The 21354-nt window shown below is 40.5% G+C and overlaps 4 protein-coding genes across 5 annotated transcripts; 2 read left to right on the top strand and 2 right to left on the bottom strand.

The window, feature by feature from the left end:
- Positions 1 to 223: 223 nt before the first annotated feature.
- On the bottom strand, positions 224 to 1996 carry LOC104450028 (CASP-like protein 2A1). Its single transcript, XM_010064414.3, has 3 exons — positions 1725 to 1996; positions 1006 to 1123; positions 224 to 704 (listed from the first exon to the last, which is right to left on the bottom strand). Exons 1-3 carry the CDS (start codon positions 1985 to 1987, stop codon positions 432 to 434), a joined length of 654 nt encoding a protein of 217 aa, XP_010062716.3. The 5' UTR covers positions 1988 to 1996; the 3' UTR covers positions 224 to 431.
- Positions 1997 to 2847: 851 nt separating this feature from the next.
- LOC104450025 (cold-responsive protein kinase 1) lies at positions 2848 to 6812 on the bottom strand. The gene is made up of 7 exons (XM_010064411.3): positions 6641 to 6812; positions 6072 to 6225; positions 5821 to 5942; positions 5490 to 5700; positions 5057 to 5294; positions 4202 to 4352; positions 2848 to 3455 (listed from the first exon to the last, which is right to left on the bottom strand). The coding sequence occupies exons 2-7, from the start codon at positions 6142 to 6144 to the stop codon at positions 3069 to 3071; spliced, it is 1182 nt and encodes a 393-aa protein (XP_010062713.1). The 5' UTR covers positions 6145 to 6225; positions 6641 to 6812; the 3' UTR covers positions 2848 to 3068.
- Positions 6813 to 12353: 5541 nt separating this feature from the next.
- Positions 12354 to 17065, top strand: LOC104450024 (renalase). Of its 2 annotated transcripts, none has more exons than XM_039315155.1 (9): positions 12354 to 12667; positions 12786 to 12885; positions 13182 to 13365; positions 13567 to 13639; positions 13739 to 13918; positions 14612 to 14709; positions 14886 to 15004; positions 15090 to 15263; positions 16595 to 17065. In XM_039315155.1, exons 1-9 carry the CDS (start codon positions 12607 to 12609, stop codon positions 16764 to 16766), a joined length of 1161 nt encoding a protein of 386 aa, XP_039171089.1. In that variant the 5' UTR covers positions 12354 to 12606; the 3' UTR covers positions 16767 to 17065. The 2 variants fall into 2 exon arrangements, with proteins under 2 accessions (XP_039171089.1, XP_010062712.2); XM_010064410.3 differs by having other exon boundaries at positions 12357 to 12667; positions 14916 to 15004.
- Positions 17066 to 17319: 254 nt separating this feature from the next.
- LOC104450023 (photosystem II 10 kDa polypeptide, chloroplastic) lies at positions 17320 to 19162 on the top strand. Its single transcript, XM_010064409.3, has 5 exons — positions 17320 to 17606; positions 17916 to 17974; positions 18430 to 18485; positions 18642 to 18694; positions 18843 to 19162. Exons 1-5 carry the CDS (start codon positions 17450 to 17452, stop codon positions 18935 to 18937), a joined length of 420 nt encoding a protein of 139 aa, XP_010062711.1. The 5' UTR covers positions 17320 to 17449; the 3' UTR covers positions 18938 to 19162.
- Positions 19163 to 21354: the final 2192 nt, after the last annotated feature.

The raw sequence follows: 21354 nt of genomic DNA, 5'->3' as shown, positions 1-21354 counted from the left end.
ACAAGATTCACGCTCGGTCCATCTAATCCGGTAATGCCCTTGATTATGGATGCGGTCATGCATTGGAGTTATTTATGTGGCTGCTCTAGGAGTTCGTTCTTATGGAATCTTCTCTTCCTAAATTTTTGATGCGGATTAACCTCAGACTCTCAGATAAGCAGGAGCCTTGTCAGGGTAAAATCATGATTTATTCGCATGCTCGAGTAGCTTTTAAGTGGGGAAATCAGCTCGCAAGATTTTAGCTCTTCTCCATCGATACACGTTTATTGACCAGCAGAAAACCGAAACGGAGGACGAACATGGACTTTCTTAATTGGATTCCAAAGGCCACATCGAGCTGGTTGCATGACATACTAGCTTGTCGCTTTGGTTATTAGACAGCTATAGAGAAAACCCCTCGGTAAGGAGCTCCCACAGAGAAGGTTTTGCTTTCACTCTTGGAAGCCTGGGTCTTCAATGCCTTTGCTAGTGCAGGCAACCGGGGCATCAAATCTGCTGAAGAGTCTATATGAAGACACGAGCGAAAGCACCATGTAACAAGCCGCCGCCGCCAAAGTGATGGCCACAGATGCCGTTGCCTTGTGACAGAACCCTCCAAACGACCCGCACGCCCTGCTCCATGTGATCGCCACATCTCCCTTGTATGCCAGGTACAGTACCTCCGTCGACACAGCTCCCGCAGCCAGTATTGTGTAAGTGAGGACCTGTTTTCCAAACTTTGTTAGACACAGTACAATTTCTTTTTTGTTAGCAAAAATTGACTCAAATTCTTTGCATGTGTATAAAATGGAGAAAACAGTTTTCGGACATACATGGAAAAATTAAATCTTCGAGATCGAATCATCAATTTAGACTAGAACGTTTAACGTTTAATGTTCATATATAAAGATAGCCCGCCTGTGAGCTCTCGTGAAAGTCTTCAATACAAGTTACTTTAAGGTTGAAAACTGCTTTGGTGCGTGATTGTTGTTATGGAGTCGTGATTCGGAGACATGAATGAAGTACCTGGTCAAGGAGGAAGAAAGTCCAAGCTCTGGATATGGTTGGAGGACGAGGCATGGCCACTATAATAGCCGAGAGAAGTGAATACCCTGCACATATGCCGTTCGCATGCACCAAGTACCTACAGTACGACACAACATGAGACAAAACACCAGTCTCTTCAATATTTGACACAAGAACTTGCACCACATAAAAAGTTTCTATCAGAAAGTTCCCCAGGTGCTGATGCTTCACTTCATGTTAACTACTTCCACTATCGTTCACGGTAGCAACCTCTTTACCCTTCTTCGGAGGAGTCGCAAAGTAACCCTTTTTTTGTCCCAAACTTTGCATGGCTGACCGTAAAATGTGGAGAACACAATCTACGGCGGCACAAAACCCAGGAAGCTCACAGAGGGTGAAGATATGAATAGGAAGGGCATGCCAAGTACCCACCTTTTGCCCGCCCGTCCCTAGATAGAAGTAAGAGCATGGGGACGGGGAAAAGGAAGATCTCTCTTTGTTCATTCAAATGGCAATCTATGCATGCGATGCGAAAGAATTATCAAACAAAAGAGAGCAAGAACGCCAGCCCCGCACCACATGTAAAACCTAAAATGCTTAGCGAGCTAGTTAAGAACCTGTCCCGTACAAATTGCAACGGAAACGAACGAGTTCCCTTTCATCCTACGAGTCCGACTTCTCTCTGAGGTTCGAGTTAGGTGGTGAGAAAGAAAAGAAACCTGAAAGCGCCGAGGTCGGAGTAGGAGAGAGAGCCGTAGTCGTTGGACTCGGAATTCCTGAGCATCATCACCAGAGCCGCCACGCACAGACCCATCGGCACCACCCTCATCAGCATCTCCGCCGTTCGCACCCTCTCGTTCTCTCCTCCGTTCTCTCCTCCATGCATGCCGCGGCTCTCCTCCTTCGCCATCGTCGCTGGGGTCGTCGCCATACTCTCTCTCCCTGTCTCGCTCTCTCTTCCCCTCTCTCTTGGGAACGTCATCTATCGAAGTGACGAGGGGACATTAAATGGTGATTTCGATGGGTTGGTGGGCGGGTGGGATTGCATTCAATGTCTAATTTAAGGCTCGCCACCACGCATTTCTAAGTGCATGGGGAGTATCTTCCCGCGCCCCCCCCTTCGGCTACGTCGGCTTCGTACAGAGGATGTGTCTAGTCCATTTCTGTACATGAATTGAGTACGTGCGGCCTGTGTTTGTGATTCGAAAAGCAACGTTCGAGTCCATTTGCCTGCCTGCAATTGGTCGTTTGGTTTCCATTCTAATGTACACATTCAATGCTCCATAGCTAGTTCCTTACATGGCTTTTCTTTAGAAACTTGGTCAACGTAATGGATTATTTGAAATACTTGTCCAGTATAGTATAGAATGATTCAACTTTAAAATAAGTGATCAAATGTAATATGAGAGCAATCGGTTTATTGGATATAACGAGTGCTCTTGAATTTGAATTACTCGTTAATGACAACGTAAATTCTAAGACCCAGATGATAGCCACTAAGGCAAAGTCAAGGAATGGGTCCTGTGTAGATTGGGTAGAAATCGTGATTCGTGAAAAATTAGGTGATAGAAATGGACAACTTTGAAGCCATCGCAAACCCAACAGACTGCATTGGCACGAACTCGCAAACAGAGTCTTGGTCACTCACATGCCAAGCCTCGTATCCCAAGTATAATTGCAGCTCGCTATCAAATTGAGCCCTGGAAAGTGTTTGGAAAGAAATTGCATACCTCGCGCTCCCCGTGCGCCGCTTTGACGGTTCAGCTGCACCCAAGAAACACTAAATCTGATGCAAGCGCCTTCCTGTTAAATCTTAGCAAAAGAACAATCTGATACAACCGATTGAGACACCAAGACAACGGCAGAATTATTCTTCCAATCAATTAAATTGGCTAAATTTACACGGCCGAAGCCTCTAATTATGTCGCTCAGCATAAAGCAAATGTCATCCGAAGCAACGTGAACAATTTACACAAGCCAACAAACCTCAACAAACCAGGGAAAAACTTCGCAAGTATTTACTTCACAACTAAAGTTGTCAATAAGACAGCATGGAGACGAGATCAAAGGCTCTGGTCATATACCGGCGAGACAGTCAGGGTACCAAAAGTTGAGGCACCCAATGACAAGGTAGAATTCTCTCGAGTATCTGAGCTGGAGGTCACGTTATAGGAAGTGTTCTCTGTTCCAGACGATCTTGGCGGACCCCGCACTTTTAGGTCCATAAAATCAGAGATCAATGCAGGCTTTGCAATATTTTTTTCATCCACACCCATCTCACCGGTAAGCATCTTAACTATAGTTGACATGGACGGCCGGCGCTTGGGATTGTCTTGGGTGCAGAGGAGTCCGATCTTTAGGAACCTACAAGCCTCCTCAGCATCAAAATCACCATTCAATGATGTATCCACCAATCCAACCAGCTCCTTCCGCTCATAGAGTTCCCATGTCTGAAATGACAAATTTTCACAATAAGCACACTCTTTTATGCAATCAAGTTACTGGAGCAATATCTGTCTATACAAAAGACCAGTTATAGCCTCGCTCTGGCAATAGAACATCCTCTGAAACGGGAAGAGATACGAGGGGAAGAAAAGAAGCCGCAGGTCATTGACCACCTCCACGATTTAGAAAAAACGAAAAAAAGATTGGGGCTGGAGTATATTTGATAGCTAGTCCTATGGACACTCTTATGCTTTCTTTTCAGTCATTGTCTGGTAGTGCCTGTCATGACGAAAAAGCTGGGAACATAAGCGTTTCTTGAAAGCTCTTTGAAATGTCAGATGAGAATGCGCATGCCATCAGTTTGATGAATTCCGGTTGGAATGGTTGAATAATTATCTTCCTAGTTTTTGGTCGGAAACTTCAACCATTTTCAATCATGCTATCTGAAATCCTTAAAAATGCGAATAGAATGGTTGACAACTTCTCTTTCCAACCTTTGGTTGGAACCGTCAACCATATTGGAAACATGCTATAACCGAAAGCCTTCAAAATGACGGTATGCCACGTTTGCATCACAGCTATTGGGAAGAGCTTTTCCATACACTGCTGAGGAGCTTATCATCTACTTAAAACTTTTTAAAGCCAACTACTTAGGGACACAAGCAATTTACACGATTCAAAGCAAATTCACAGTTATCTTATAAAGAAGACAAAGAAGACTTCAAAGAGACAAAACTCAGAGAGAACATACTCTTTCAAGGAGATACTGCTCTTCAGGGGGCAGTCTTGTATTTGTATTGCACCTTCCACTAACTATCTCCACAACGAGGACTCCAAAACTGTAAATATCTGCTTTACGTGTCAAACGACCCCCAATTGCATATTCTGGTGCCAAATAACCTCTGCAGGACAGGAAAAAAAATGTCAATATGCTTCCAAAATGTGGAAGGGGGAGCCAAATGTAGGTTCCAATATTCTGCTAAGTGAGAACAAATGTAGAAGGCTGCCTATAAAGACGATGCACCCTTAGTTAACTCTTAGGTTCATGATAGGCTTAATTTAGATTGAGGGACTGTTAATGAAATGCTCCCAGCTTGTAAAGCGTACTAAACAAGGCTATTTTTCTTTTAAAAGCATTGATCCGATAAGACAGGACAGTTGATGCATTTGACTAAACAAAATCCATTTAGGTTCTGACCATACCTAGATAAAACCTATAAGTTACTTGCACAAGTCTTCTCTATCTTGCCAGGGTGCTCATAGGCGATTATCATCCACTTACTAGTCCTGCACATTGGTTCTTGCTTGCTAGGTCAATTATCATAATCATTCCTAACTTGTCAGTTCCATTAGAATCTCCAGTTGCTTAGCCCGACAAAGAATGGCATCGGGGCCCTAAACTGCATAGTGAAGTGAAGTATTCATTTAAGAGTATGACTAATGATCTTGTCAACCTAAAATGTGTCATGCTCATCACAGATTCAAACAAAGTTAAAGACAGTATATGCGACATTAAGTGCAGTGCCAGGATATGATATAAGTAGCGCAAATGGACAAAATAAGTTAATCTGAATGATGTAATTGAACACACAAAGAAGGAACTCACAATGTACCAGCAACACGCGTACTAACATGCGTAGCGTTGTCCGGAATAAGCTTTGCGAGCCCAAAATCTGAAATTTTGGGTGTCAAATCTCTGTCGAGGAGAATGTTACTAGCTTTGATATCTCTATGAACAATGTATGGCCGTACTTCCTCATGGAGGAAAGCAAGGCCCTTTCCAACCCCAATGCAAATGCGATATCTTGTTTGCCAATTAAACTGGATGTTGCTGCGATTTGCACCTAAAGTGAGAAGGTTTTAGCACAAGTAACAGTTGATTAAACTGACCATGTAGACATGAGGATAAGGAACACATCAAAGTGTGGAGGTAGATGCCCAATGAAAGGCTAACTGAGAACCCAATAAGAAGGGGAAGGTGCATGTTCGTAATAAAGCATGATTAAACCAATTCAAATGCGAAAACTGATGACATTTACCTAGAAGAGTTTGAGCAAGGCTGTTGTTTTCTAAATAGTTGTAAACCAAAATCCTTTGACTATTTTGTAAGCAACATCCATAAAGCTTGACTAAGTTTTCGTGCTCGATCTCAGATATCACATTAATCTCTGTCAAGAACTCTCTTACTCCTTGTCTTGATTCAGCAGAGAGGACCTTGATTGCAGCAATTTTTCCACCTTTAAGACGCCCCTGACCAACCAAGAGATATCTTTAATTGGTGCAACTCACCAGATGATGAAACAACTAGAATCATAAACAGAGCCGAGGCCCAAATTGTCTATAGTGAAGTCACATTTATGGAGTTTTTACCTTATAAACAGAGCCGAAACCGCCCTCTCCGATTTTGTTTGATTCACAAAAATCATCCGTCACAGCTTTCAACTCCTTGTAGGTAAAGAGTTTGACTTTGACATTCTGAATATTTGAAATTTCTGTCCAATTGTGGCAAACAATTAGATGCTTTCCTTAGGCACAACCTCTCGAATGGATCTTGATCATCGCACATGATAAATTCAAACTTATGGCCAAAATTACTACATGAAAAGAGCCCACTGGGTTACCTTCATCGATTTCGGGAGTATTTCTGGTGTGCGAATCCTCCTTTTTACGGAAAAAGGAGGGAAAACAATTCATAACTACGTTAGACGCAGCAGTTATCAGCCTTGTCTGCAAGCTTGACTCTCCTGAAAGCTTCAAGAGGAATCGCTAGAAAACCTGCCAAAAAGTCAAGCTGGGAATGTTATGCCAGATACGTTACATAGCATCGGCAATGGAACACAAGTAAAAAAAGACAAGATTTTCTCGCGCAATTGTTTCCTATGACGGATACCCATTTAATTTTAGCTAAAAAAGCTACGTAAACACAAGCAACAGATGAGACGACTATAAGAAGTTCCCGGCCGAGGATCGTCGACAAGCGCAGAGAACTTCGTTTCCGGCCGCGATCACATCACAGGGGCGAGAAACACCCGGTCCTATCCACAGATTTCGAGCTAGAAATTGCTCGCCGTCGAGAACAAGCAAATGCCTTATTCACGCGCGGGTCTATCCACGAACCCAAAAGCCATCCGCGGCACCGAATCGAAGGCCTGGTCAACGCGAGGAGCTAAAGAGATGAACGAACTTTTACCTCGAGAGCAGAAATGGCAGCAGACAGATTGCGGACACTTCCGCCGACGAAGAGAGAGAGAGAGGCGTGCGCAGATGCAGCGAGTTCGAGATGCGCACGGCAACAATGGAAGCGCAGCCTGGTATACGAAGTCCAGCCGAGTCCACGGGGGCGACGCGTACTCTTCTATCTCTTTTTCCATCTCCCCATATATATTCAGCCAAAAGTAATAAATGGCCCTGCACCCATCCAAATAAAGTTACTCCAGCATGGACTCAATCATTTATGTTCATTTTATATTGCCGGAGCCGCTATCTTCGGCCAACAGAAGTGCATAATTAAGTCTTCTAAATTTTTAATTGAGATAAATCAGGATAGTAAGTCGTCTAAGTTTTTAATTAAGATAAAATAGGACCTATCGATGTTCGATGAATGATAGTAATGAAATTGATATCTTATCACGTCGATTGTTACGTATAAACAGTATACTGATATGAATAAACCTAAAAGTAGCACGAACAAAAATTCTAAGAATCTCTCACCACACTTTTTCTCGTATTATTTTTATTTGCTTTTTTAATTATTTTTCCCTCTCTTTTTTAATTATTTCTTTTTTACATTTCTCTTTCCCCATTCGGTCATTTCTAATAAAAATTTTAACGGGCCTAAAATACTAAAATAACTCGAATATGTAATAAATATTAAATTTAGATTATAAGAAATAGAGAAATTCGAATATATAAACAAAAATAAGAATAAATAAAAGCATGATATCATTATTTTTCCTTTTAAATTTTTTATACTATAATTCAGTTATTATTTATATTTAAATATTGTTTTAATTTTATTAATTTAAGTAGTTTCTTATTTGAGAAAAATAACTTTTATGTTATAAATATATGAAATCATATTCATCCTTATCTCAGCTCTCCTATAAGATAATTTTATATTAACTTTATCTTAATTATCAAACGCAGCCTAAGAATATAGTAATTATAAAAGACCACCCAGCTTGGTAGCTTGGCAAGAAAGGAGAATCACTGTATTTCCATGAAGTCATGAGTACCGAGCACATAGAAGGAACATGTATCGCCTGTGCAAAACTTAAAAAAAAATGCCACATGAATATTCTACCATAGTAGGCATTCAAGAATCAATAATTGTAATTTTAATGAATTTGAAAAAAACCGTACTGAGAAGTAATCTATACGGAACTCTTTATGCGTCTATTTGTGTTGGATGTGTAACCGCTCAAGATATCGTCTTACCAACTTCAATAACACATAGTATATACTATATAGCTAGTTTAGTATGCTCGCAAGTTGAGCTTCATATGAAAGTGCACCTTTCTATGCTTGGAATGTCAAGAATTGCGATGATGGAGTTACCATTTTTGAAATCTCGACTCTCGGAACTCTTCTAAGTGTTGGCATCGTCAAAAATAGATATGCCACGACTAATTTTGACAAGCAAATGTTACAATGAAAAAAGATTCGAACTTTACATGGATCTTGAAGTAAAAGAGTATTTTACTTAGATTTGTATCATATGGAAATAAATCAAAATGAGTTAAATTGGATCAATTTTAACCTGATCTAATGCCGACCCGGTCAAACTGATCTGATTCGAATCCATCCGCTCCGGAGCAAGAAGATGAAAAGGAAAGGGAGGCATTGCTGAGAAAGTGCCGTAACTTTACGTCCGTGTTTAGGAATCGGCGTCGAGTGATTAGGAAAGCCGTCGAATTAGACGCATGGTTTAGGATTAGCCACGTGTGCTCGGCCGCGTGGACCGAATGCGCGGGGGAATCATATTCATACCGTACCCCGAGAGCGAATGGGGACCTGGTCAACTTCCACATGATCAGGCGGTGTTCTGTTAAGTGGGTCTGATCTGACGCACCGATCACCGTCCGTTCGCACTCGGAATTGAGTCCTTCCCCCTTGCCCGCGGTTTGACCAGACCGGGCTTTTAGAGGGATGACCTGTCTTACTCCACGTCTATTCAGCCATTTTTAAGCCTTTCTCCCTCTTCTGTCCCTGCGCTTCGTGGACATTATTGCGATATTTCGCCCATGTTGTCAAATCGTCTCCAAATTACCAGGCTCTCTCGGCCCTCCACTTGTCGAGATTTCGGGAAAGAACAAAATCCGTCGTTACCGTAGGAGCATCACCGTGGGATAACACTCTTTCGTACTAAAATAAACTCAAGAGCATACTATATTTCGAAATCGCAATCTAGCATCAACTGCAGAGAGAGTGCTTAGTCTTCGCTATTGAGCCGTTATGCCCAAAAGCCAGCTTGTCTAAGATGATTAAGCTTCGGTAGCCCGAAAAGCATGATGGCTATAAAGTATTCACCCCTTCACGAAGGTAACGTCCTTGAGTTTTGCCTCAATGTATGATGTCGTTTTTGAATATTTAATTTGTTTAATATAATTCCTAAACTTTTGGTACATGTTCAGTCCTTAGATAATATGAAAATATTCAATCTTGCTCCACTTGAATTAATAGAAGGTAAAATATTAAATATTTTCATATAGTTTATGGATTGAATTAAACATATACTAAATATTCGTAAAGCATATTGAATGAATTAAAAATTTGAGAACGCCATTACGTATTGAGTCAAATTTATGGATCTTTTGAATCATCTTTTTCCTGGTTTTCTTCCACGTTGGAACGGACAAAAGAAGCGAATTCAAACGAAACGATTTTGAACAGGGACTGCGGCTTACACGCCGTGCAACTTGACGAGCGGGGTCAACAAGGGATCGACCGGTATTCGTATTACGTGTGTCCCCACCCCCGCTTTAAAACCGAACTCAGATATCTAAAAGTTAACTTATGCTTCGCAATAATCTTCCCTCCCCGAAGAAGGAGAACGGTCAAAAGATTAGACTTCCCAATGATAGATCATCATTCGCGTGAAGATGATTTTATATGAATTCTCGAAGTCAAATTCCGGATTTGGCTGCTTGAAAACGTCTCTCTGATGATTCCCCATCTTTCGTCACCAAAGGTCATCAAATCCAGGCGTGTTCATATCATAAATCTGCGTTGAAAAATCGATTGATTTCCAAACCGTTCGATCAACTTTGGATACAATGTGTGAACGGATAATTAGGACAACTTAAAAGTCATGCACTCACAATTGTCGTGTGTCTCGCAAGGTGTGACAGATAATTGAGCTTGATGATACTCGTTCGAATTAATGGGGGACAATAAAACGATATTGTTACGTAATTGGTGGTGGGCGGCTATGGTCAGCGACCGCAATGAACTGATATTCGTTCAAGCATTCTTCTTTTTACGGTGTCTTTGACAATAAAAATGCAACGGCCAATGCTATGCAGGGGAACACATGGCTTAATCTATGGAAAAAACGGTCAAATTGCGCCAACTTCGTAACTTGCGGGATTATAGAAATTGCCTCAGCAGCCCATAGGTGAGAAAACGGTTCGAGTGAATTTCCATAACGTGTTAAGATAAACAACGTCCATATAAGCATTCTGATGCGACAATATCGAATGATACACACAAAAGTTCGAATGCCATGCGTCTCCATTACCGCATCAATTAGCGCGATAAATCAGTGTAGGAGTATTTCGTGTGTGGGGTAAAGGGATCTTCATCTGTCTTTAGTTGCAGTCAAAACTAAGCTGGCATCCATGGTCGGCTAGACGCAGCCAATCCTTGTATATGTTTTTGTATGCTAGCATTACCCGTGAAGTGACTTGAACTTAATTGTCCTTACAGATTTCCTTATTTGAAGCTTACTATGCCCGTGGTTCTTTGAAACTAAGCTCATTCTTTCTTTTCAAGCCAAGTAAAATCCATAAGAAGGAAAGAATCGTTTAGGAAAATTTGTCAAAAAATTCATAAACTTATTATACGATAATCAATTCAGTCAAAAATTTTCAATTTGGCGAATATAATTATAAACTTCTTGACAATTTGCCAATATAATTATTTATGCCAAGTTTGGACATAAATCAGTCTTGGACGTTTAATGTTTTACGTGGCATGGCTTGGCATTGACGTGGACTCAATTTGCATCTTTTTAAAATAATTTCTAATTTTTATTTTATTTTATTTTATTTTATTATTTTTTCCTATTTTCCTCCTTAGGTCCGAGGGCCCATTAATGGCTTATGAGAATCGTGACATCCTTGCCTATGGCCAACAACTTCTGTTGGCCATCAAGGCTCTAGATTGGCAAAGAGAAATTGTAAGAGAAGGAAAAACTAAAAAAAATTAAAAATTAAAAATATATTATAAAAATTGTTCATGTCAACGCTAGCATGCCATGTAGGATGTTCGACGTCACGTCGATGATTTATGGCTAAATTGGCTTAGAAAGTTTGTATCGGCAAGTCGTCAAAATATGTTTAGAGTTAAAATGGCTAAATTAGAAAAATTTATAATTGAATTAGCTGTCATGTGACAAATTTAAGACTTTTTGGGACAATGGGTAATTTTAGACCTCCATGTTGTCCTTTATCCAAAGATAATTTTTTTTTTTCGACAAAATCCAAAGCTAATTAACATGCCGAAAGTTGCTATCATACGCAAAATGATCAAGGAAATAAATCCATTGTGAAGTGGCAATCGGGTTACAAAAATGTGGTGCTCCAAAATCATTTAAAAGTTTCCCATGAACTTATTAACATGGCAACTAAAAACTCGTACGTTACGCACTTCTAGAGAATTTCAACGGTAACTTTGGACCCACGCTTCCACAAGGTTTAGCTCATTTCATTGTTTACAATGAGATTTTAGTTTTGGGCTCTCGCCCCTTATTCTTACGAAACGGAAATTATCAATTTCGAAACAATGAGTGGAAAATAATAATAATAATAATAATAATAATGAGCGTATATAATGTTATCAAATATGGATATATGGAGGGCAAATAAGAAAGGAAAAAACTAAACATATCATGTATCTATTTCAGCTAAAGGTTGGCTTTGTTTTATTTTTAAAGTGATTTTTGCAATTTGGTCCTCACTAAATAATAAAAAGGTAGGGAAAAAAATTACATTTCGTGATAACTTGCATATTTTATTCATAATTATTAAATTTCACGCATTCGCATGATGCCCTCCTTCGATGCCATCTATCAAAAAATTCGAAAGAAAGATCTACAGGGCCTCCACCCAAAAAGTATGCTCACCCAATCAATTTAAGATTCCAACCTCCATCACCCCGAGAAAACGAAACTCAACCACCCCATCATATCCTACAACGTCCATGTTGAAATTTTGTTTGTTAAAACAAAATGAGTGCTTTTTAGTTTGTCCCATATAGAAAAGGTGATAGCAGGAGGGTTAGTTTAAAAATGTGGGATTTCCCTTTTGTAATTAAACGAGTGATTAGGTGGGGCTAGACCGCACCATACCCGCGTGCGGATGCGCGATTTTAGCAATCAAGTTACTTTAGTATTAATCCCTTGCTTTTATTTATTTTATTTTATTTTAAAATAAATCATTAAAGAAAGTGATATTACGCTTCAAAGTCCGAGTTGTTTTACTCGATCCGATTTCATTGTACTTCCCAATTTCAAAGCATATTTTACCAACAGTCCACAAGTTACAGCTGTTGCTTATAAGGTAAAATGCCCAAATCAGTAAGAATACTTGTGAAATGAAAAGAGTGATGCAATGCACGATAATGATCGCTATAAATCAAATCCATCGATCACTTTTACACTCGGGGAAAAAAATTTATGACGTGGATCTCTTGATCCAGAACTCGATTGTGAAGAGAGGCTCGTTTCCACATTTTTCGTGGAATCGGGTTGTCATTTGACGTCGATGGTCAGAAGTGGGTCCATCCAAACGGTTGGTTGGGCCCTTCGAATTCATTGAGCTCGGTTCGACACCAATGGAGGTGCCGGTGCAGACGGGATTGTCCGAGGATAACCACGACCGCAAGCATTAGCGGCGGGACGAAGAAGACGAAGACGGCGAGGAGGACTCGAGGAGCATGGAGACAAGCGCGTCCGTTGCCGGCATTGCGCGGAAGATAGCCGTCTTGGGAAGTGGAAGTCAGCTTTCCAGCCTTTTCTTCTTCTCGGAATTCGAAAACTTTTTGCTCTTCTCAATTCGATCGCGACGCTGGACGTTTTGTTTTAATCGAAGTATTTTGAACGCATGTCGGCGCAGTATCGGGAGCGGTATGTGCCTCCGCAATCGCCAAGAACGGAATCTCCATCACCGTCTTCGACGCCGCCCGAGGTCCCGGCGGTCGCATGTCTCAAAGAAGGTTAGGTTTTCGCGGGCTACTTCACGAACTAGCGTCTGCATTTGCAATTGCTACCGACTCGCTATTTGCTTTGATCTTTATTTTAGTAGCTTGAGAAGTGTAAAGGAGACGATGAAGGTCGGTAGTGCTCGACGGAGAACGCGTGAATGGAAGCACGTAACGTAGTTTTTAAGCTGTTTGTAAATCACGAGACGATCGATTTGAAATCTTCCGTTGAGATGATCGGTATAATCTAATTCAACCTAAACATGAGCTGCTGGTTTTTGTTTCTGCTGATATATTGATGATTGGAATAGAGAAACTACTGGGGATGGAAAGGAGCTTTTGTTCGACCATGGCGCTCCTTTCTTTACCATGAGCAACTGTTCTGAGGCCCTCGGTCTAGATCGTGAATGGGAATCGAGAGGCCTTATTGCTGAGTGGAAGCAAAAGTTTGGTTCATTCGACTGCATCGCCAAAACATTCACGGAGACGGAGCAGGTTTGTAACGAGTCTATACTTTATGGAGTACTGATGGATATGGAGTAATGGTAACTATAACCGACAGAGTGGCGAGAAGATGTGCTCGTGTTCTCGTCGTCTTGCTCTTGTATTTATTCAAGCATAGTGCCAGCGATGTCCTGCACACTGATATTAGTGTTTCTTGCCATTCCTAAATATTTTTCGTCTCGAATTTTGTAGGAAGGATCTAATAAGAGATACGTTGGTGTTCCTGGAATGAACTCTATCTGTAGAGCATTATGCCATCAGCCAGGTACTTTGCCATTCGTCTGTTTCTCTTTCTTCAGATAATTATTTGTAGTCGAGCACTTAAGCTGATGTTTGCTTTTCCTCCCTCTGCACATTTCTTCAGGTGTGGAAAGCAAGTTTGGGGTTGGTATTGGGAGGGTGGACTGGTTGGAAGAAGAAAATATCTGGAGGTTGACCAGTTTGGATGGGCAAAACCTCGGGCATTTTGAGGGAGTGGTTGCATCGGATAAAAACATTGTTTCTTCAAGGTTTACAAGCGTAACAGGAAGACCGCCGCCTTTAGGTGGGACGGTTCTTATTCGGACTCTGTCATGCTAATATTATGAAGGACTTGGCCTGTAGCTGTACTACCTAAAATCTGTATGACCATTGTGATGAAAGGCTTTCGATCTTGTTAGGTGGCAGAATTAGATAGGGGGTGAGCTTCATTGGAAGTTTAATTTTTGGCAGAGGCTGGCAGCACAGCTGATCTGCCTGCACCTTTCGATTTTCTTTTTCATCTCAAGAGTATAATCATTAGGGAAGTGAGAAAAATATTCATTTCCTGATTTCTCTGGCTAGGAGTGCCAGACCTTCCATAACACTTTTAGGTTGTTTAGAGTTGATTCTTATGAAAGTTCTTCTGGGTGTATTCTGGCCTATTTCAGAGTGTTTTCGTACTTCTAGACTCTTGTTGAGTTTGTGTGATGAACCATTCATCAATATGTGCTTTCTTGGATTACCTCTAAATTATTAGCTCGAGAACAAGAACCTTCCAGGAATTGCTAGCAGTGGCCTATTTTTCACACACACAGCTCTGACTCCTTAAAGTTTAACAGCAAAAGCAAAGATTTTACTGATTGTTCTGTGGATAGTATAGTAAATGTAGAGATTTTTTCTGTTTCTAATTAACCCTACAGGTGCTAGGTTTATGACGGTGCAATGGATAACAATAGAAGTGATAAATGATAATTTCTGTTATTTGATCTCTCTGCAGACCTAAATTTGGCTCCTGATTTAGGGAACAGGGTGCAAGATATTGCAGTCAGTCCTCGTTTTGTAGTCATGCTAGCATTTCCAGAGCCTCTGTCTTGGGTAAGAGCTTTAGATTATTTATAAGCATTTGACATCTGATGCAAGTTTTCTTGATCTTTCATCAGATAAATCTTGCTTAATTTCCATAATATTAACTTTCTCTTTTTCCTATAACCCATTCATGGTGAGGGCCTCATCATGCTTCCTTTCATGCCAATATTGTGAAATTTACACAGTTGGCTTGGGCAATAATGTTAATATTTCAGATACCTTTTAAGGGTTTCTCAATCAGGAACTCCAAAGTCTTAAACTGGGCTCATTGTGACAGCTCCAAGCCAGGGCGATCTACTGCTAGGTTCTTCTTTGCATTCTTACGTGTCTATTAAATTTTAGTTTGCTTCATGGTGGATATCCTTAAATTTTTCTCTTTTCCACTGTAGTGAAAGATGGATACTGCATTCGACCGCGGAGTATGCAGAGACAGTAATTGCAAAAACTGGACTCAAGAAACCTTCGGATGCAATATTGACAAAGGTAGCTGAAGAACTGTTAGAGGAACTGCAGAACATGGGATTGAATATACCTCAGCCTTTCTTTAAGAAAGCTCATAGGTGGTAAGTATCATTCTTGGACTCTATTACTTGTTCTTATTGTAATTAATGTAATGATAATGTCAGACTCTGAATGCTAAGCAAAGGTTAGCTGCCTGATATGCGACACCATGAAGGCCACTCCTACCAATCGATGAAAGTGCATCACTTTTAACCTTACCAACATTGACATGCTCTTACGAGTTATGATGTTTTGCTAAAATATGGTGACACTGGAGATGGTAGCACATTGTTTACTAACTTAATGATGGAAGCTACAGATGTCTTAGTTTACTCTGTTTTAATCAGCTTTACTTATGTGTTTGCAGTTGGTACTCTGCCACTGCTCCCTGATACAAGTATTGTCCCATAGACATGAAATGAGAAACTTTTTTTCTCTAAAAGGTGTTATTATCGATTGTTCGCACCATGTTGGCTCAAAATGTGAAAGAATATTCTTTCAATGGACATTGCATTGGTTCTGGAATAATAACTGTGTGGCATTTGATTATAACCAGTATTTCTCTCTCAGATGATTGAAATACTTCGAGGAAAACTAGTTTTCTAATTGATTTGATTATTCTTCTTCCATTCAGAAAACTTGTTGAAAAAAATATCAGTTATGATGATTATTGTAATAATGCCTCGCTATGGAAGCATGTTGCCTTCATAGTGAGGACAGCTTCTATCAAGGTGGCATGCAACCAACTTTTGGTGTTCCTAAAGATCGCTTCTGATAGTCACAACTTCACTTTGTTTTATGGAGTTCCAGGGTTATGACATGTGATTTTAAAATGATCCTTTCAATCTAGGTCATACTGATGAAATGCGATGCACCGATTTATAGCATTCACTATGGATGGTATAATTATCCAGGGAAGAGTATTTTCCTAATCTCGGTGACAACTATACATGGAGAGACTGGAATGCTTTTCGGGAATATACTTCTTATGTACATGTACTTGTCAGAAGATCTTAGATAGTATAATGATATTTATTATGAGTGCACACCTCAAGGAGGCACTCGATAGTATGCTTTATCCTCCTAACTTCTGATCACTGGCTTTTAAATGGCCATAGGAGTTTCAAAACAGTGAAAATGCTCATTAGAAGATGATGGTAGATAAAGTTAGTTAAGTGTTTAGCTGTGTATGTCAGATCATTATACTTCACCGAACCTCAGTTCAGAATTTGTTCGGTCAGGTCCTCTTCCTGCATTCACGTTGTTGTGCTTGTGCAGCCTTCAGTCGTTTGATGCGTTAATTCTAATACATTCTCTGTATAATTGACCTGAAATATGAGGTCTTTGTTTACTTCCCTAACTTTAGATTGTTCTTTCCTTTCTGGGCTTGTAGGGGAAGTGCATTTCCTCTAACAAGTGTGGCTGCGGAAGAGAAGTGCCTATGGGATAAGAAACGGAGGCTTGCTATTTGTGGAGATTTCTGTGTTAGTCCAGATGTCGAGGGTGCTATAATCAGCGGCATGGCTGCGGCTTCCAAGCTGACCGAATTGTTTAGCTGCTTGTAGTGATCGTGGCATCTTAATTTGTGCAGAATAGAAGGTGCAGCCGCTAAAGTAGTGTGTCGAGGGCATGATCTCTATCCGGTCGGGTCGATTTAGGGGATCAACAGAAATAAAATAATGCATTTGTACGCATCTTTACATGTATTACCATATATATATTCGGTGTAATGCCAATCGAAGGAGCTACTTCAATGGCAGTTCAATATCGCTGTACTGCAATTATGTAGGCATTGCCAGAGTGTAATCTGCATCGACCCTTCTGTTCATTATCTGGATTTTGCTAATTGCTGCAAATTACCACATCCACAGATTCGTCCCTGGAGTTTTTGTTCTATTATCATGTCACTGAGGGAAATTTTTTTATAAACATTTCTAATTCCGACCAGAAAAATTATTAAAGAAAAAAGAAGAATTTCTAATGAGAAAGAACTGACAATAGAATAATGCATGGGGTCCCACGTGATCTAAAATCTCCAAGAGTGATGCTGGAAGAGCTCGCATGTTGATAAACCCCTCCCTCTGTTATCTCAATTCTAATCCACACGACCAGTGCCACGTGTAACTCTCTGCTCCACCGGTTCGTGGATACGCGAAAACAATATCAGAGGAAGCGAGAGCGCGGGCGGGCATATACCGGTCGAAGCTGAGCGGGAGAAGAAAGAAGAAAACCAAAGAAGAAGAGAGAAATGGCGGCTTCAATGATGGCGTCAGTGAGCCTGAAACCAGCTCCGTTCACGGCGGAGAGATCGGGAGCGAGAGGGCTGCCTTCTCTCGCCAGGACCTCCTCTTCCTTCAAAGTCGAGGCCAGTGGTGTCAAGAAGATCAAGACCGACAGGCCTTATGGTACTCAAATCTTATGCTGTTGATACCTTCTATCTTTTTTTGATCTTTTTTTTTCCAACTTGTAAACGTTTTGTGGAGGTGTGAGCGGCTTGTCATGTCGTATATGATCCGCGTAAGTGATATTATAACGTACTTTGCTGGTCGCCAATCTGTTGTCGATAATGTGCATGACTGAGGGATGTGAAGGAACATGTAATTCGTAATGGAATTGTGGGTTTCGTCCGCTGAACAAGTTTGTCTGAGTTGGTTCTAGGATTTTGTTCATTAGATAGCAGATGACACCGTTGTGGAAATGGATGATATTTGCAGGAACCGGTGGTGGAATGAACCTGAGAGATGGTTTGGATGCTTCTGGGAGAAAGCCCAAGGTTGGTCCATTGGTGCCTTGATCATTTCCTTAGGTTCCTTCTTCTTTCTCGGATTGTATTTGTCATGATTGACTGTTGCTCATCCAGTGATGATTCTTCAAAGCTTTTTCTGAGAAAGCTGTCATTGAGTAAGGAGGACGAAAATTTATCAAAGCCAAAATCCTAGTTTGGATGTCTTTAAATTGACAATAGGTTGCGTGTTAGGGATGACTGAACGATCCCTCACCCGATGGTTTCGATTGATTTAGAATCTAAGGTTTGTGTTGTTGCATCGGTTTCTGAAATACTAGAGACCGAGGATAAGAGTAGCTTATCATTAGACTCCGAGGTCCGATATACTTGTATAGTAAAGTTTATTTCAAGACAGTGTGAAGCAAAACCTTCCTGCATAGTGTCCCAATTAGCTTGATTTGTCATCTATATCTGTCGGCATCTAAAATGAGAATGAAATGCAGGGAAAGGGTGTTTACCAATACACTGACAAGTACGGCGCCAACGTCGATGGGTACAGGTATACAAAATCGGCAATCTCATAGACATATTTGCTTCATCTATGTTTACAGACATCTCCTTTCCTCCTGCAATCCATAGTTTGGTGAGCAGTGGATAACCGTAATCTTTTTTTCCTCCCATCGCCTAGCTGATTAGTCTTTTCTCATGTGCACAGTCCCATCTACTCACCAGACGAGTGGTCTCCAAGCGGTGATGTCTATGTTGGTGGTATGTTCCTCGTCTTAGCTATAATCTTTCTTTCTCAGAGTACTCCTACAACTCGAAAAAAATCCACAAATCCCATGATCTCTAGCTACTTGCTGAGCATATTGGTTAACTTGAGCTCATCTTACTCTGAATGGTGTGTGTACGACAGGGACCGTTGGTTTGGCCATATGGGCTGTGACCCTAGCTGGGATTCTTGCAGGCGGAGCACTGCTCGTGTACAGCACCAGTGCTTTGTCTCAGTAGACCGAGACATCTAAGTTAATTGTACTTTCGAAGTGAACTTTCAAGTGCCCTTGTGCTCCCCATTGTATTTTCCATAGCCACCGCACTTATTTCATCATAGCACCGTTGCGCTTAAGCAGCAGCAATTATACTGTTGAACTTCGTGCAATTTTATCGTGGTTTTGTGTAGTATGTCCATTGTGGGATTTATTGCTCGGACTGATTTACGTGGTCACTTTCGTCTTAGGATGTCTTGTTATATGAGGTCTGATATTAGCTTTAACTGAACGATGATTGAGTAGACTTGGTCCTATTTGCTTCGGATTGGAGAGTGTTTCACTTTAAAGCCCGGTAGCTACAGACTTGAATCAGTTAAAAAATTGACATAACCAGTATATGCAAAATTAATGAAGGTGTTCGCCGTTCCTGATCTCAGCTGCGTTTATTGAAGAGCCGGACTCACATTGGTCCCGATTTGACTCTGTTCTTGGCCGATTAGATTCGAAGGAAACAGGTCTCCTTCGGAAATTCTTTGTGAAGCCGAGATTTTTGGTTTGTCGGCGAATCACAAAAGGATCCTGTAGCCGACTCGAGTGTTGGTCACATTTCAAACGTCATAAACCAGGTTTTCAATTGTTTTCATTCAGTTTTACTAGGTTTGGTTATGTAGAATGGCTATCTAGAATGATTGCCTTCTCTGATGATGTTGAAATCTAGTGTGCTGAAACTAATTGTTCGAGTGTGAATAACCTACATTCGTCGTAGTCTCGGTTTATAGTTCGGAATCTGAGTTCACCATGGTTAAAATCTCTCGTTCAGCCCATTGCGCATAACGTATTCGATTATAAAAAGGCAGTGCAAGATTTGGCCAGATTCAAAAATATGCTGGATGTTTGAATATAGATAGCTTGCAAATGATTGTTTCATTATCACTTTAATTCGATTTAAGTCATATTCGTTGCCGTCGGAGTCAAATCTGACCATTTATTTCTATTCTTTTTGGGGACGGTATAATCTCACTCGTTTAAATGGCTGTCTCTTGACAAGGAAAATGAATGACGATCATAGGTGTGCATATCATTGCTTCTCCGATATTGTGTTCAAATCTTTAGATTTATCTTGACTATCTTGAGGTGCGAGTTATTATTTGATAGTATTGATATGATGGCTTTCAGTGATGGTCAAAAATAGTAAGCCGGTAGTGAAAGTTTATTGTTGATAGGCAATGTTCACTTAATGATGGAGGTGGCGATTCAACATCGGTTTGAATAGAGAGCCAATGGCGGGTTTCCTATGGCTAGAGGAGCCTTGGTGAAAAAGAAGGGGAGTCTAGGTGAAGAAGAAGAAAACAAAGTAGAAAAGGGAAAAATAATAGGAAAAAAATAAAAATAGAAAATGAAATATCATCCTCACCTTCTTCCGACTTATCACTAACAATAGGATTCCAAAGGCCTATGCCCTTTTGGATAGATAGAGAAGGAGGGCAGAGCTTTTGGTGTCCCCTCTCTAGTGAAGAATTGAAGCATCTAAATCACTAGTCAATATGTTTTTTTATCATGCCTTTCTTCGTTTAAGGAGAGCTAATACTCGTTGGATATTTGGTTTCACCTTTTAGATCTCTTTCCTTTTCTTTTAAAAAGAAAAATTCACTAAAATCAAAATATTATAGTCTTTTTTCCTATTCATATAGATTGTATATACCTTATTTGTCTATATTTATCTTGTCAAAGTAGATTATCTTGAGTTACACATACATCACCTTGAAAGGGCCATCATTCAACGGATAAAAGTTACACTAAGGATAACAGGTTGATCTTTTTCAAGAGTTCACATTGACAGAAAGATTTGGCACCTCGTCAACTCTTCACCACCTAGGGCTATAGTATGTTACACGGGTTGGGCTATTCGTGTATTAAAGCGGTACGTGAGCTAGGTAATGGGATCCCTATCTACCAAAATTTTGACTTTTGGTTCCATTTGGGTCGGATCCAGATCGGGTTGTGGTCTGGGTCGGATTGGAAGCTGGGCTAAGAACTGGGCTTGGAGGCCGGGCTGAAGTGTTGTAGATTAACAGAACAGATTGGGCCAAATAGAGTGTATGGGCTGAGTTCGAATTGAGCTTAGATTAAGTAGAGATAAGGAAACTGGAAACTCGGGCTTGAATTGTTGCGAGCGCTCAAGCCCGTCAAACCATGACCCTATTCTAGCAGGCCCTAGAGACCGGCTCAAATCCAAACCCAACCAGACTTTAGAGCGGGAAAGATAACAGTTTTATTATTTGAATAAATTTCTGGCTAGAAATAGATTTTTCTTGAAAAGTTTTTGGACATGTTTATGCATTTGATAACAATATAAAATCTCTCTTCTTATAATAGAATTTCATCTGATAACAATAGTTACGACACCAATTTCTCCCTCTCACACTTTTCCATATATTG

Source organism: Eucalyptus grandis, chromosome 6, assembly GCF_016545825.1.
Source record: "Eucalyptus grandis isolate ANBG69807.140 chromosome 6, ASM1654582v1, whole genome shotgun sequence".
In the NCBI taxonomy this organism is placed as follows: domain Eukaryota; kingdom Viridiplantae; phylum Streptophyta; class Magnoliopsida; order Myrtales; family Myrtaceae; genus Eucalyptus; species Eucalyptus grandis.
This window is presented reverse-complemented; position numbering and strand designations above follow the sequence as displayed.